This window comes from Pipistrellus kuhlii, unplaced genomic scaffold (genome assembly GCF_014108245.1).
Source record: "Pipistrellus kuhlii isolate mPipKuh1 unplaced genomic scaffold, mPipKuh1.p scaffold_m20_p_16, whole genome shotgun sequence".
Lineage (NCBI taxonomy): Eukaryota > Metazoa > Chordata > Mammalia > Chiroptera > Vespertilionidae > Pipistrellus > Pipistrellus kuhlii.
In genome coordinates, this window is record NW_023425471.1 from 35,128,557 (window position 1) to 35,144,992 (window position 16,436).

Below are 16,436 nucleotides of genomic sequence, written 5' to 3' on the forward strand. Positions count from 1 at the left end.
AAGTCCTGTCACTTGGGTACCCCATTTTTATAAATAAATTATTCTGCCCCCCCCCCAAAAAAAAGAAATGAATACCATTTACAAAATGGTACCTTAAGTCATAAAGCTCTTACACTTCTGAATGCATATATGCATAGACTGCCTAGGCCCCACTACATAGTTAATTTTCCTTTATATCTAATTCAACTTATACAAGTAGTACTTTGAGAACTACTTCTTACCTGATATAATAATCATTTCTGATAAGCAAAAAATGTTGTAGAATGGAAAGTAAGTAATTTTCAGCAGCTGTGTCCTTCAACAAATTATACAGAAGATGGTATACTTCATTCATATCAGTAAAAAGTAAGTCAAGGAAAAAAAATAAATATTTTTCATGAAACTTAAATTCACTGATGTATCATTTTGTTTTTAGTACTGTTTCTAAACCTTTAATTCTATGTTCCTGTATTGCATTGTTTATATAAAGAAACATAATGTATGGAATCATGTTAATATTTTGACAAGAAAGATAGATTTGAAGAGTATTTCTAAGACCATTCAACCATCAAAACCTTAAGTGATCAGTTATCCATTATATTTTAAACTCCAGATTATAGCTGGTATCAATGGAACAGTAATGCCATTAATGCAAATGGTTTTCTCTTGAGCTTTCTGTAGTTGTGATAGAGGGAGGGCCTATATTGTTCATGAAAGCCACTATTCCTCTATTTTTACTATGACATAAAATAGAAAGATAAATGAGCATTCTGTGGATTGATAAAAAAATCACAAACCAGTTTTATTTTATACAGATGAAATACTTAATGAAATCTGAAATTATTATTATTTGTATTTCTTTGTATTTCATCATTCAATAAAACATGGATAATAAAGAATGAAACTTGGAACATTTTTCTCAGGATATAAAAAGAATGGTTGAAGTTCAAATACTTTTAATAAACTAGAAAACATATTTCGAAACTGGATCAGGAAAATCAATACAAAAGAAAGGTAGGAGAGGAGATGTAATCCAACATCCTAAAAATAACCTAAAATGTCAACATTTTTAGTGAAGTAGAATTAAGTGTATGCTAGATCACTCTTTAGACTGCATGTAAGAATACTGTGTTAAAGTCTCATAAGATCCTTTACATGGTTACAAAATGGGTCAAAAAATAGCTTTCTGATGAAGTTTGATTATAAGAAAAATCTATATAAAGCAAAAAAGCAATATATTTACTAATTGACATAAAACATTTAATATTATAGACACCCTATAGACTGGAGTCACTAATGATAGATTAAAATTTATGAGAAATTATCTATAATACAAAATTGTTATTTGCTGCATACCTCTTTATCCATTACTTATGGGTAAGACACTTCAATCTAAGCATTGGAAGAAAAAGATGAAATACAACATTTCTGACCTCAATCTTAAGAGGCATAGAAGTGTACATTAATAAACAGATACAAACAAAATATTTTGGGAGTTTTCAAAAAGAGGAATACAACTTCCAGGTATTTTTGAGAGGGGAGGAAGAGGAAAGAAGGCATCACAGAAAAAAAAAAAAGAAAAGAAAAAAAAAAGCCCATCTCAAGGTCATTTTGGTTCTGAAGTATGTCCCAATTTCCCCAGAATCCAAAAGGAAGAACATGAATGGGTGTGAAACAAATGGCAACCAATGCTGTGACAACCATCTTTAAAATATAAAATCATTTCATATTAAATAACTGCCATAGCCAAGATTTTACACCAGTTTGTATTTCACTTGAATGCTTCTATCACACAGCCTTATTATAGTCAGATACTATTACATCTAAACATTTCTTTGTTTTGCTAAGGGACCAAAATATTTGGACAATCGGGCACTAATTTGAATTGAATTACATTTCTAAACCACTGAGTACCATTTAGTAAACTGAAAAAGTATATTACCTATAGTCACATATGAACTCAGTGAAATCCCCCTCCCCCCAGAAATTTTTATGTATGAGGTATATTTCTTTAGGCTCTTTCTTTTCAAGACCATGGAGGAGAACATACCACCACTGTGCAGATTTCAATATAACCTGTGTAAATCATCCAGTCAGGCAGTTCCTCAACACGAGTCTCCAGGACAGCATCACAGTGAGGTTCTAATATAAATAAATGGATGTAAATTGGGCTTGCAGATAAGAATTCTAATAATGATTCACAATATCATGCACAAATCTTTTTTTCACAATGCATGCAAAACGATTTTTCTGGCTTGTCAAAAGGATATTCCATTTCTGCTCGAATGTCGTTGAGACGATGTGATAACTCAGTTAGGTCGTCCTCTTTGTTTTCATCAAATACTCTCAACTGAATATCAAGCTCATCATTCTCTTTTTCTTTCAGATCCTAACATTTAAACATAAAACTTAGCAGATGAATAACAGTTTGACAACAGAATATTTTGGTAATAAAGGCCAGACACTTTTATTCATTTATATACACAGAAGCAATTCAAATATTGACCCTACACACTTGGTTTCCTAAAAGAAAGTAGAAGTGCTACGTTTTTCTATTTTAAAATAAAAGAACCTCATTGCATTTTCTTTTCATGCCCAGGATTTTGATTATTTACATTAAAAAATTAACAATCACTTTGACAAAGGAAAAGAAAAAACTATTTGCTAACAACCCAAATTAAATGCTGTCGTTTTGACTAAGCACACTAACTAAAGATGACAAAAAAACTTATGCAGTTAAAACATTCGCATATGCCTCTGGCAACAATGCAAATATAGAAAAACTGTATTAATCAAGAACAAATACAAGGATATATTCAAGCACAACAGTCCCAAGTATGGCATGAAAAGTGAAATAAACAGGTTTATTTTAAATGATATTTTATGATTTAAAGTAAAAAGGCCTTTTTATCAGGATGCTTATCTAGCTTCCTCCCCCACCTTCCACATTTGCTTAGTCCAATCACAAAATACCAACTTGGGCATCAAAGATTTGTTTTTGTAATACATTATAAGCACATGCATTACACACCTCTGATAATTTTCAAAATAATAATATAAATGAAATCTTTGGAAGCATGCCACACTAGAGATTGTTAGGCTTAATATATATCACCAAGGGTAGCTTTTAATATGTGTCCATTAAGTTGCAGCTTTCAAAACCCAAATGGATAATCACAACTGTGGATGCTCAAGAGTGATACCAAAAGTGGGACTAGGATTTTCAGAGCTGAGCTTGAACTCTGAAAGGAAATGTAAGCATGATGTACTTCAAATTAGATCAATAAAACAAAATGGGATGCATTTCTTGTTTCTATTTTTATTCAATAGAACAATTATAAATGGAGATGTAATAGCAAGTACTAGAGCCAAACACAAAATTATGCAATTTCTAGATGTGTTATTATAACATTCTTAGACATAATAATCAACTGAAAATTTACCTAAATAGCATATAAAAATACTTATTAATATATATCTATATAATATCATATAAGTATACTAGATGCCCGTTGCATGAAGATCCATGCAAGGATTGGCCTTCCTTCCCCTGGATGCTGGCACTGCCTTTGCTCCATCCGGAGCCACCTTTTTGTCTTCCCAGGCTGCCCAGAGGCTCAGAGTTGCTGGGGCAGTGTGGAACGTCTGCATCATCACCATGTGGATGATGCAAGCATCCTGCCTGTACCACTAGGGACCTGAATATGCAAAATAACCTATCATCTTTGTTGGGTTAATTTGCATACTCACTCCTGATTGGCTGGTGGGCATCACGAAGGTACTGCCAATTTGTATATTTTTCTTTTATTAGTGTAGATAACAAATAAATGTATTTATACTAGTTTCCTCTTTAGTAATAACTTGTTTTAGGTCTTGTTTTCCACTTAGAAGGGGAATGAAATCATTTACTGGAATGCAAAATTATAAAATTGTGGGTCATATTATCACCTGATTTCTGAATTCTGTTCAGAAAACAGCAGAAGCCAGACATACCTAATATGCTGGCTACTGCAGAAACAACTTTTAACACATTTAGAATATAAATCTTATATTTTTGGGATACCCTGTATATAACTTTATTTCAGTCAAATATCCAACTTTATGAAAAATACTAGTATATCCACAAATAATTAATAAAATAATCACTTAATAAATAATAATATTTTACATATCACAATTGTGACAAATATCCTGTAAAGTAAATGAAAATGCATAACTAAAGTTTTTTTTGTTATTTTTTAAAAATATATATTTTATTGATTTTTCACAGAGAGGAAAAGAGAGGGATAGAGAGTTAGAAACATCAATGAGAGAGAATCATCCATCAGCTGCCTCTTGCACACCCCCTACAGGGGATGTGCCCGCAACCAAGGTACATGCCCTTGACCAGAATCGAACCTGGGACCTTTCAGTCCGCAGGCCGACGCTCTATCCACTGAGCCAAACCGGATTTGGCCATAAAGTTTTATGTTTAAAAATGGAGAATGTCAGATGATGTGTTGTAGAATTATACACATGAAACCTGTATAATTTTGTTAACCAGTATCCTTCAATAAATTAAATTTTTAAAAACTTAATTGTAGAATATTATAAAATTACTAAATTACACTATTACTAATTGTGTGAAATATTATAAATATGTTTCAGTTATTTATTTAAACAGACTAGGTGTATAGATATGGACCATTTTAGGCAGATTATTTGAAACATATAATTCTCTATAATATAATATACTTCTGCCCAGTTGGTATGGCTCAGTGGTTGAGTGTCAACTTATGAACCAGGAGGTATTAGTTCATTCCTGGTCAAGGCACAAGCCTGGATTGTGCACTCAGTCCCCAGTGTGGGGCACACAGGAGGCAGCTGATCAATGATTCTCTCTTATCATTGTCGTATCTCTCTGTCTCTCTCTCTGTCTCTCTCTCTGTCTCTGTCTCTCTCTCTCTCTCTCTCTCTCTCTCTCTCTCTCTCTCTCTCTCGCTCACCCTTCCTTTCTGAAATCAATAAAAATATATTTAAATACTGGAATGCAAAAGAATAAGGATTCTTCAGAAGAATAAGAAAGGGATTACTAGTCTTTTTAACGAGATTAAGAATGCCTGCTGTCCACAGACACAACTTCTTATTTTCATGTTCATTTTCATATCTGATTTACCTAATATTTTCCTATGTTAAAATAAAAGGTCAATGGGGGCTTCACAAGAAATCAATATAAGTTAACTATAGAGCAAATACCATTTTATGAGACTGATGCACTACCTACTGCGCTAAAGAGGCACCTGCAAATACCATTTTAAAAATCATTTTATAGTGACTCATTTATCCTAAATTACTATAGCAAATTTATGAAAAGTGAATTTCCACATAAATGAAATATAAACCCCCTTTAAAAACTGTAACTTATCCATGGAGATGGAGGAATTTTGAAATTAATTTTATACGGATTATATTAAAATAATTGTCCTTGAGGAGTCTGATAATTATATGAAAAAATGTTTTACTCTATTATAACATTATAGTGGTCTCAGGGACTACTGAAGTACTAAGAACTATTTTCCCCCATCACTTAATGATTCCAGATAGTAATAATTTTTTATCCATATACCAACTACTAATGTTAGCCATGGCCATGTGTAATTGGCTGCTTTATTCTAGAATCTCTATTCTCAGGGGGTCTGCCTGAATTCAGGTTCTTATCTTCTACATCAGAAATACCTGGAAATAATTTTTCTTTAAACCAAACACCTCTTCCCCACCCTCAATCAGATCTTGATAGTCTCGCCAAAACCTGTTTGGCTCAATGGACAGAGCATCAGACTGCGGACTGAAAGGTCCCAGGTTCAATTCCGGTCAAGGGCATGTACCTTGGTTTCAGGCACATCCCCAGTAGGGGGTGTGCAAGAGGCAGCTGATGGATGATTCTCTCTCATAGATGTTTCTAACTCTCTATCCCTCTCTCTTCCTCTTTGTAAAAAATCAAAAAAATATATATATTTTTAAATCTTGATAGTCTCTTCTTAGGGGAACATGACCAAGGTTGTAGCTTAGAACCAGAGGCATATTTGGCCATATTTCTCTCTGTTGTTTTAGGGACAAAAAGAAAATTGAGAATCCTTGTAGTTTCTATTTCAAAACTTTAGGAAACAGAAACATGACACTCTCCACATTTCTCCTGCTTTAGAATCACCGAGACCTGAGAAGCAGGACATATTAAAGAGGTGTGATACTTAAAGAAAAATGTAACTGGGAATATTTAAGAATGCATATATAAGAAGCACATGGTGCCACAAGAGGTTTTTATATGGCTATAGGGCCAATGGGAAAGTGTAGCTTAGAAACACTGATGCAAAATCTTAGCTGTCACTGTAATAAAAAAAAGAACCTACCATGAGACCACTAAACCCAGCAGAAATTAAGACATCCAGACAAAAGTGTAAAAGGTCAGTGCAAGAGCTACAGTACATATTCTTTCTGAAAAAAAAAAAAATGAGGACTTAAAAAGTTGAGAGCCACAGTATACTTGACAGCCATTCAGCAATATAAGGCAAAAATGTTTGTTCAATTATAAATAGACACAGAGGAATAAGAGGTGGAGGGGTAATAACAACTAAGGCAGAAAACACAGCATATTAGTAAATGAGCAGAGGATGTTAAGGAGCCACAAGCTAACAAGTGCCCTCAAGCATTATTCCTCTCCCAGAACCAGAGGACTAATTCAGGGAGGACAAGCATGAAAACCAGTGAATAGACAACTCAAAAGCAAACTAAAATCAAGACTATAACATTATCTCTAGCTACTGAAGGCCAAAGACTTTTCATGAAGACAAATTTGTGACAAAACAAGAATAAATGTGTTGCACACACTAGATCTAGTTATATAATGTGCCTATATATATTAACTGTGTATTGAAACCTCTCTACGCGTCACTTAAAATGTTGCCTTAATTAACTACAACCAATTCCTTGGTCTTTAAATTCAGGGGTTAAAGAAACATTCAATGTGAAAGTGACATAGAAATTTCTAAAATGAAGACAATCACACGCCTGATGAAAACTGGTTTCAATAGACCCAATCGTCCATTTTATGATGATGTGTTTCAACTAATTTCAGTTAGGATTGTCACAACACAAGCAGTTGATTCATACTCCATTCTAGTTCCTCACCAGGAAACGCCCCTTATTTTGGTATTTCTAGTGTACCCCAAGTCTTATATGGACATTTTTTTCTTTCCTCCGTTCTTTTTTACTTTTACTTCTTACTTCTCAGGTGTGACCTCTGTAGCTTAAATGAAGACACTAGTGAGATTTTATTTGTCTCCTTTAAAAGTACTATGGTCTGGGGAAAATTGTTCTTCAATTAACATATTAAATAAAATATAAAGTCATTAATTGTTGCATTTGTATTCAAAGAATAGGCCTGCTTATTAATCTGAGAACAAGCCTATAAAGTTATTTCAAAAATGTTTTTAACAGTATTATAATTAGAGCAAATGTTCCCATAGAATTGTTTTTTCTTTAAAAAAGTTCATATGGCCCTGTAATAAGAATACCACACTAAAGTAATGTGTCAAGAATATACTAATCAAAATTCTATACATATTTATGTGGAATAGAAATGAAATCAATGTAAGTTATCAAAGCAAAAATGTTTAAATGAAAATTGAAACTGCAAAAAAATAAAAAATAAAAAAGTAGTCTTTTATGTTCTCAGTATTTACATACAAAGAAAAGAAGTTCCCTTTAGACTTCTGGAAGGAAAAAAACAAAAACAAAAAACAACAACAAAAAAAAACCACTCTGGACATAGCACCAGGTACATTCTGAATTGTCAGCTGCATATAAGGACTAATATTACTGCAATTAAAAAAGCTTACAAAAGGTTTAAGGCTTTACAAGAAAAAATAGCAAGGCACAGTTACTTACCCTGTTGCAACTCTAAAAATGAAAACTGTTAAAGTTCATCAGCATAATAAATGTGTACACTCAACTTACTGGTAATATTGTCTTTAGTCCAGAACGGAGGAATTCATTCCTTAAATGTATTCGAAAATCAAGCTCATAAGGAAAAGTGACAAGGGCATTTATAAACTGCATGCAAGCCACCTGCAATTAGAAATAAACCCTTATTTTAATGTTTTTAATTAAAGAAATAATTAATGCATTCACACCATTATTTTTCTATTTACTGAAGGCATGCATACATATAAAAATAAGAAAATGCAAATATTTATAAAAGTTTAAGAATGATTATGATTTTAAAGTATAAACAACAAGATGAATAAAATTTCTAATGTGCAGAGTAATTCTAATGAAGATATGGATGGTCAAGTACTTCTATGCTTTACTGAACAATATGAATAAATATTAAACTCTCTCTTGAGAAACTCAATGTTCCAACAGTATGCATAAAAAGCATTTTAAAAAGCTCATGAGAAAAACAAAAACAAAAACAACAAAAAAACCTCATGAAATGTATCTTGCATATCCAGGTATCCTCAGTTGAACTAGGCTCAATCCTATATGGTTATAAACACTTTGCCAAAATAAATCGGAAAAAGTTATAAAAGTGCCATAATATTAATCAGGCAACAGTGATAACTTATGAGAAATAATTATAATGATTTATACTCTCTCTATTCTATTATTGGAATGGATTTGCACAAAATTTGGAGTATTAAAATATATGATTAATATGAATTTATTTGTTATGTATAAAAGTGAATTAAGATCAACTAGAAGGTACTTTGATACTATAATAATACTAATGTCCATGCATATTAAATATAAGGGCTTCTATTCCAGTGAAGGTGATTCATTAATTATATTGACACTGGAAAATGGGTTTTGCTTTTCTTACTTTCTGATATTGAGGCTCTCTACTATAAAAGGGGAATTTTTTCTTGTAATTGAAAGCTAAATGGGAATAAACAAAATGCTAATTGGCAGGTATTCCACATATTATTCCTGAATAGCATTTTTTTAAAATGCTGCTCGAGTCTAAGGCAACCGGCCTATTAATAGTTCAAGTGAAGACCACACATTTAAATCAATTATTTTTAAAGTATTCAATGAGTGGTACAGTAAGTGCTCAAAGAGCTGACTGCAAGGGAACTCCGGGAAAATACCAATTTTAGTAAAGATGCCATGTATATATAGAAGGGAACACCCATCTACACTAATAAAAGAATAATATGCAAACTGACCATACCTTCATGACACCCAACAGCCAATCAGGAGTATGCAAATTATCCCAACAAAGATGGTGGGTTAATTTCCATCCAGCAGGGCGGGAGGGTGGGATACCTGATATGAGGGGAAGCGGGGGGGCTACAGGAGTGGCACTCCAGTGGAAGCAGAGAGGACTCCAGCTGGACAGAAAACAGAAGGTGGAGGCCAGAGCAAAGGCCTGGGTCCCAGGTGCCAGCAGCCAGAGGAAGGAAGGACTATTGCATGAACCTTCATGCAATGGGTCTCTAGTAAATCAGCAGTTAGTATGGGCTCTACTCTATCTGCATAGTGTACCCAGGAACCTGGGAACTCTTTTGAGTGGCAGGCTGATGTCTGTCTTCTCCCCTCTTTGATTTCCCACCTATAAATAAAGCTGTCCCTGAATATATCAGCTCCTGGATGCCCCACAGTGATGCCAGACTGACCAGGTAACTCCTCTAATCTTCAAGCCATCTTTCCTTCTCAGAGGGAGAACCAATCTCCTGAGGTTGCCAAGATTAAATAAGCAGAGAGACTAGGGGTTGGCAAACTATAAACTACAGGCCAGCCACGGCCCAAAGTTCTAATGTGGTGAGCTGCCTGCTTGCAGCAATGAAGTTTTATTGTATCACAAAAATCATATAAAAATAGCAAAAATACGAATTTCAAATGTATTTTGATTTCACTTATCCAGACTTAGCATTATGATATTTTTTTTTTTTAAGTAGAAAGAAAAGATTAAAAGGTATATTGTGCCCTGGCCAGTGTGGCTCCATTGGTTGGTGTGTTGTCTGGTATACAAAAAGGTGGTGGGCTAGATTCCAGGTGAGGGCACTACTCCAGAGTCTGTCTGTCTCTCTCTCTCTCTCTCTCTCTCTCTCTCTCTCTCTATATATATATATATATATATATATATATATATATATATATATATATATATATACATACACACACACACACACACACTAGAGGCCCAGTATATGAAATTCGTGCATGGGGGGGTGGGGAGGCTGTTCCTCAGCCCAGCCTGCAACCTCTCCAATCTGGGACCTCTTGAGGGATGTCAGACTGGCAGGCAGAAGTGGTTAGGGGCAATCAGGAAGGCAGGCAGGCAAGCAGTTGGGGGTCAGCAGTCCTGGATTGTGAGAGGGATGTCCTATACTAACACAGCCCATACTAACACAGTCGGACATCCCTCTCATAATCCAGGACTGCTGACCCCCAACTGCTCGCCTGCCTGCCTTCCTGATTGCCCCTAAACACTTGTGCCTGCCAGCCTGATCACCCCATAACCACTCCTCTACCAGCCTGCTTGCCCCTAACTCCCCTCCCCTGCAGGCCTGGTCACCCAAAACTGCTCTCCCTTGTAGATGTTGTTCCTCCCAACTGCCCTCCCCTACTGGCCATCTTGTGGTAGCCATCTTTTGTCCACATGGGGGCAGGATCTTTGACCTCATGGGGACAGCCATCTTGTGTGTTGGAGTGATGTCAATTTGCATATTACTCTTTTCTTAGATAGGATAGAGGCCTGGTGCACAGGTGGTAGGGGCTAGCTGGTTTGCCTTGAAGGGTGTCCCAAATCAGGGTGGGAGTCACCTTGGGGCATGGGGCTGCCTGAGCAAGAGGCCTGTGGTGGTTTGCAGCCCAGCCACGCCCCCTGGCAACCCAAGTGGAGGCCCTGGTATCTGGGGTTTATTTTCCTTCTACAATTGAAACTTTGTAGCCTGGAGCGGAGCCAAGCCTCCTGCTTGCTCCATGGCAGCAGCCATTTCTGTTGGAATTTATTTATCTTCTATAATTGTAACTTTGTAGCCTTCAGCAGAGGGAGGCCTGGGCCGGCCAGGGTATGTGTAAAGCTTGGCTTCCTCCATCGTTTGGGGTAATCCAAGCCTCCCTCTTGCTCTCTCCAGCTCCGGGGCTGCCTCCATTTCTTTTTGGATTTATGTATCTTTTATCATTGAAAATTTGTAGCCTTCAGTGGAGGCCTAGGCCTGCAAGGGCAGGCAGAAATCTTGGCTTCCTCCATTGCTGAGGAAACCCAAGCCTTCCTCCTGCTCTCTGTGGCAATAGCCATCTTGGTTGGGTTTATTTGCATATTTGTGCCTGATTGGCTGGTGGGTGTGGCTTGTGGGCATGGCTTGCTGGTATGTTGGAGTGATGGTTAATTTGCATATGACTCTTATTAGATAGGCTATCTCCCTCCCTCCCTCTAAGATCATTTTTTTAAAGGTATACTGTTTTTATTTGTATATTTATATCTTTTGCATTTAAGATGTTTCTTTGGGAGATTAGCCCATTTACCACATATCCAGGTTCAAAAATCAAAAGTTGCATGCTTTAAAGCTCATTACTGGGGTTGTTTCTAACATTGCTAAATATCTAAATAAAAATTGAACAATATAGTGTAATTCCTACAAGTGCTTAAATGTCAAATGAAAACATTTATACAATTGACTAAATATCTGCCTATAAGTAGCATTACTTTTTAAAAGACCTATCTGATAGAGACTAAAAAAGCAATTCCATTTACTATCGCACCAAAAATATTAAGATACCTAGGAATAAACTTAACTAAGGAAGTAAAGGACCTATATGCGGAAAACTACACGACACTGAAAAAAGAGATAGAGGAAGATGTAAACAGATGGAAGAACATACCATGTTCATGGATTGGTAGAATCAACATCATCAAAATGTCCATACTTCCTAAAGCAATCTATAGGTTCAATGCACTCCCCATTAAAATACCAATGGCATATTTCACTGACCTAGAAAGAACTCTCCAAAAGTTCATTTGGAACAATAAAAGACCCCGAATAGCCACAGCAATCCTGAGAAAAAAGAGTAAAGTAGGAGGGATCTCAATATCATACTTCAAGCTGTATTACAAAGCCACTGTTCTCCAAACAGCCTGGTACTGGCATAAGAACAGACATATAGATCAATGGAATAGAATCGAGAACCCAGATATCAACCCAAATCACTATGCTCAATTAATATTTGACAAAGGAGGCACAAATATACAATGGAGTCAAGAGAGTCTCTTCAACAAATGGTGACGGGAAAACTGGACAGCTACATGCAAAAGAATGAAACTAGATCACCAACTTACTCCATACACAAAAAATAAACTCAAAATGGATACAGGACTGAAACATAAGATAGGAAACCATAAAAATACTAAAGGCATCCACAGGCAGCAAAAACTCAGACACATGCCAAAAGAACTTCTTCACTGATACTGCCCCTAGGGCAATGGAAGCTAAAGAGAAAATAAACAAATGGGCCTACATCAAAATAAAAAGCTTTTTTACAGCAAAAGAAACCATCAACAAAACAACAAGAAAGCCCACTGTATGGGAGAACATATTTGCAAATGTTATCACTGATAAAGGTTTAATCTCCAACATCTACAGACAGCTTATACAAGTAAATAAAAGGAAGATGAATGATCCAATTAAAAAATGTGCAATGGACCTAAATAGGATATTTGCAAAAGAAGACAGAAGGAAGGCTAAGAGGCACATGAAAACATGCTCAAGTCACTAATTATCCGAGAGATGCAAATCAAAACAACAATGCAGTACCATTTCACACCTGTCAGAATGGCCAACATCAACAAATCAACAAACAACAAGTGTTGGCAAGGTTGTAGAGCAAAAAGAACCCTTGTGCACTGCTGGTGGAAATGCAGACCGGTGCAACCACTGTGGAGAACAGTATGGAGCTTCCTCAAAAAATTGAAAATGGAACTCCCATTTGACCCAGTAATCCCACTCCTAGGAATATATCACAAGAAACTAGAAACACCAATCAGAAAGGATATATGCACCCCTATGTTCATAGCAGCACAGTCTACAATAGCTAGAATCCTGGAAACAGCCTAGGTGCCTGTCAGCAGATGATTGGATCAAAAAACGATGGTACATCTACACAATGGAATACTATGCTGCCATAGAAAATAAGGAATTCTCATCATTTGCTGCAACCTGGATAGAACTAGAGAACATCATGCTGAGTGAAATAAGCCAGTCAATGAAAGAGAAATACCACATGACCTCACTCATTTATGGATATTAAAGAATATTATAAACTGATGAACCAAAAGTCAGATATAAAGACAGTAAAGCAACAAGCAGTCTGTCAAATTACAGCCGGGAGGGTAGGGAGATCTTGGGGAGATAGAGATCAACCGAAGGACTTGTATACATGCATATAAGTACAACCAATGGACACAAAACTCTGGTGAGGAAGGGTTTGTATGGGAGGGGGGAGGGTGATATTAAAATATGTACACAGATAATAATTTAATAAAAAATATATCTAAAAATAATAAAAAATAAAAGACCTATCTGATAGATTAAGCTTATGCCTTAACAGATTATATAATCCTCCAGTTTACAATAAGAAATGTTGACATCTTCATAGTTATGAGACTGCATGTACTATATGACCATTCTTTATTTGTGAGATATAAGTCTACATATTCTACATGACCATCACTGCATTATTGTATTTGCTTGAAGGATCCTTGTTATATTACAAATATGACATTACTGAACAAGCCAAAGTACATGTCCATTCCAAAATTAATAAAGAGAAAGTTGCCATCTGCTAGGATTGATTTTGCCAGAAGAAATTCAAGCTTAATGACTTGTATTACTACCCTACAAGTAAAGAGAGCATTTCCGTAAGAAACAACTTAATGATTCTTGGAATTGTACCTTTATACAAAAAAAGGTATTTAGATCAGAAGATGATAAACATAGTAAAAGTTAATGAAATTAATGAATGTATCAATTACAAAATAACTTCAAATTTGATAAGATAAATGTTGCAATGCTATTAAATGCTTCAATAGCATTAAGAATATATATTATTACAAATATATAACTAAATAAGAAAGAAGTTGCATTTATTGACTATAGTATAAATAAGTAGAAAATAATGAATTCAGTAATTAAACAACTTAACAGCAATGGCTTATAAAATATACTGTTTACTGTTTATCAAATTCTAATAGATATCTAAATAGTTACAAATAAAATGATAGTCATACTATCGTGTCACTTTACAATACATTCTGCTAGAGCAATGCTCTTTTAGAGGAATATTTATATTTTAAAAAATGTGGAGAATAATAGTCATCTTAATATTCCCTATTCCTTTAAACTACTACACAATTATTGCCCTTTTCACAGGATGAGAACAAATTTTAAAAAACTGTCACAATTTGTAACTAAAAAATTAAATTTAAAAATTGTAACCAGATAGCACAGCAGCTGTGGCTCAGTGGTTTAGAACTGAACTATAAACCAGGTCACAGTTTGATTCTTGGTCAGGGCATATACCCAGAATGTGGGCTCCATTCCCAGTGGGGAGTATGCAGGAGGCAGCCTATCAATTATTTTCTTTCATCATTTTTTTTGTTCTCTCTCTCTCTTCATTGATATTTCTAACTTTTGTCCCTCCCCTTTCCATGTAAAATCAATAAAAACATATCTTTAAAAATGCAATTAGATAAACTTTAAAATGTAATTAGAAAATATTAATTATAAACATGAAATACTCATTGTGTGGATTCTGAATTTAAGATAAATACAAAATCCCAAACTATTATAATTATCATTATTTATATCATTATTATTAGTTGCCAGACAATATTAGGTGTTTTACATAACTTAACATCTAATTTCATCCTTATAAAAATCATACAAGTATTGCTATTATTCTTATTTCACAGATGATGAAGGTGAAGCTCAAAACAGATAAATAACTTACACAAGGTCATACAGCAAGAAGGAAATTCATGATTTTAAAACATATCACTTCTTTACAAGTACAGAATAACTTACAACACATACCAGATGCCTCATAAACTCCATTTATAGGTTCATACAACAAAATATTTTAAAAATAGGTAAGAGAATAAAATTTAACTAGTGCATCATGTTTAATACAATGAGAATATCTAGCTTTGGAATTAATATGTTAATTAAAAACATACAATTATTTTAACAAGCTGTTATCTAGTATGTAAAATGGTTATCTTATATGTCAAATATAATTCAATAAAAAATTAGCTACCATAATTTTAAGGTAGAAAATTATTCCTGAAATAACGTTACAATCCACTTTCTATATCTGTCATCTATCTATCTATCTATCTATCTACAATCTTAAACAGTGAAATATGGGCAGTATGCCATCATAACAAATAATGATCTTGCACTCTCCTTTACTTACTGCCACCTCACTCCTTACTTAGCACACATGTGCATTCAAACACACACACACACACACACACACACACACACACACACACACGAGTTTTCTCCATTATAAAGATATATGCTAGACTAGGACCACAATTCTGATTTTAAACCAGTAAGAACAAAGGGTTTGTGTATTTCCATTTTTATTCAGTAACTAGAGGCCTGGTGCACACAATATGTGCACTGGGGCTGGAGAGGTATCCCTCAACCCACCTTGCACCCTCTTGCAGTCTGGGACCCCTTGGGGATATCCACCTCCCAGCAGTCAGACATCCTTAACAAGACCTCAGACAAACCTATCACAGTCTGGGCCCCTTTGCTTCTTACCGCCTGCCTGCTCACTGCTTCTTACTGGTTGGCTCCCTGCTCCTTAGTGCTGCCACAGAGGCAGGAGAGGCTCCCACCACCACGGCTGCATTCTCCAGCCTTTAGGCCAGCCTTTGGTTGAGCAGCACTCCCCTAGAGGGAGTGCACTGACCACCAGGGGGCAGCTCCTGCATTGAGAATCTGTCCCCTGGTGGCCAGTGCGCATCATAGCGATTGTTAGTTCTGTTTATCAAATTCTAATAGATATCTAAATAGTTATCTAGGTCGCTTAGGCTTTTATTATATAGATCTCCTTACATCATAACAAAATTTCTATATGGCATCTATATTAGCTATTGAATTGATGCATAAACATATATAGATAAAAAGCACCAACTTTGTACATGAAATAAAATGTCCAATAATTTGTGCCATGAAGAATTATATATTAAACTGAATTCCTATCAGTTTTTCTACCAATTATGATCCTTCCATTCTTCTAACCACAGGATGCTATTATTTTCATCTAGGATATGGGGTGTAGTATAGAGAATAGAATATCACAAAATAGACTAAACTTTCTAAAGATAAGACTCTCCATTTGTTTATGGTTTTCTGCATAACCCTAATAGGTCCCAATAAATTTGTTACAATATAATGGGTGAATAG

At 35.1% G+C, this 16,436-nt stretch overlaps 1 protein-coding gene across 6 annotated transcripts in view; it reads right to left on the reverse strand.

The window, feature by feature from the left end:
• DIAPH2 (diaphanous related formin 2) overlaps nt 1-16,436 on the reverse strand; it is a 960,594-nt gene that overhangs the window by 693,771 nt on the left and 250,387 nt on the right. For all 6 annotated transcript variants that reach the window (XM_036440044.2, XM_036440043.2, XM_036440042.2 and 3 more), the window contains 3 exons: nt 7,972-8,082; nt 2,250-2,368; nt 222-338 (listed from right to left, as the gene is read on the reverse strand). In XM_036440044.2, coding sequence (XP_036295937.1) covers nt 222-338; nt 2,250-2,368; nt 7,972-8,082 — 347 coding nt within the window. The remainder of the gene's footprint in view (nt 1-221; nt 339-2,249; nt 2,369-7,971; nt 8,083-16,436) is intronic.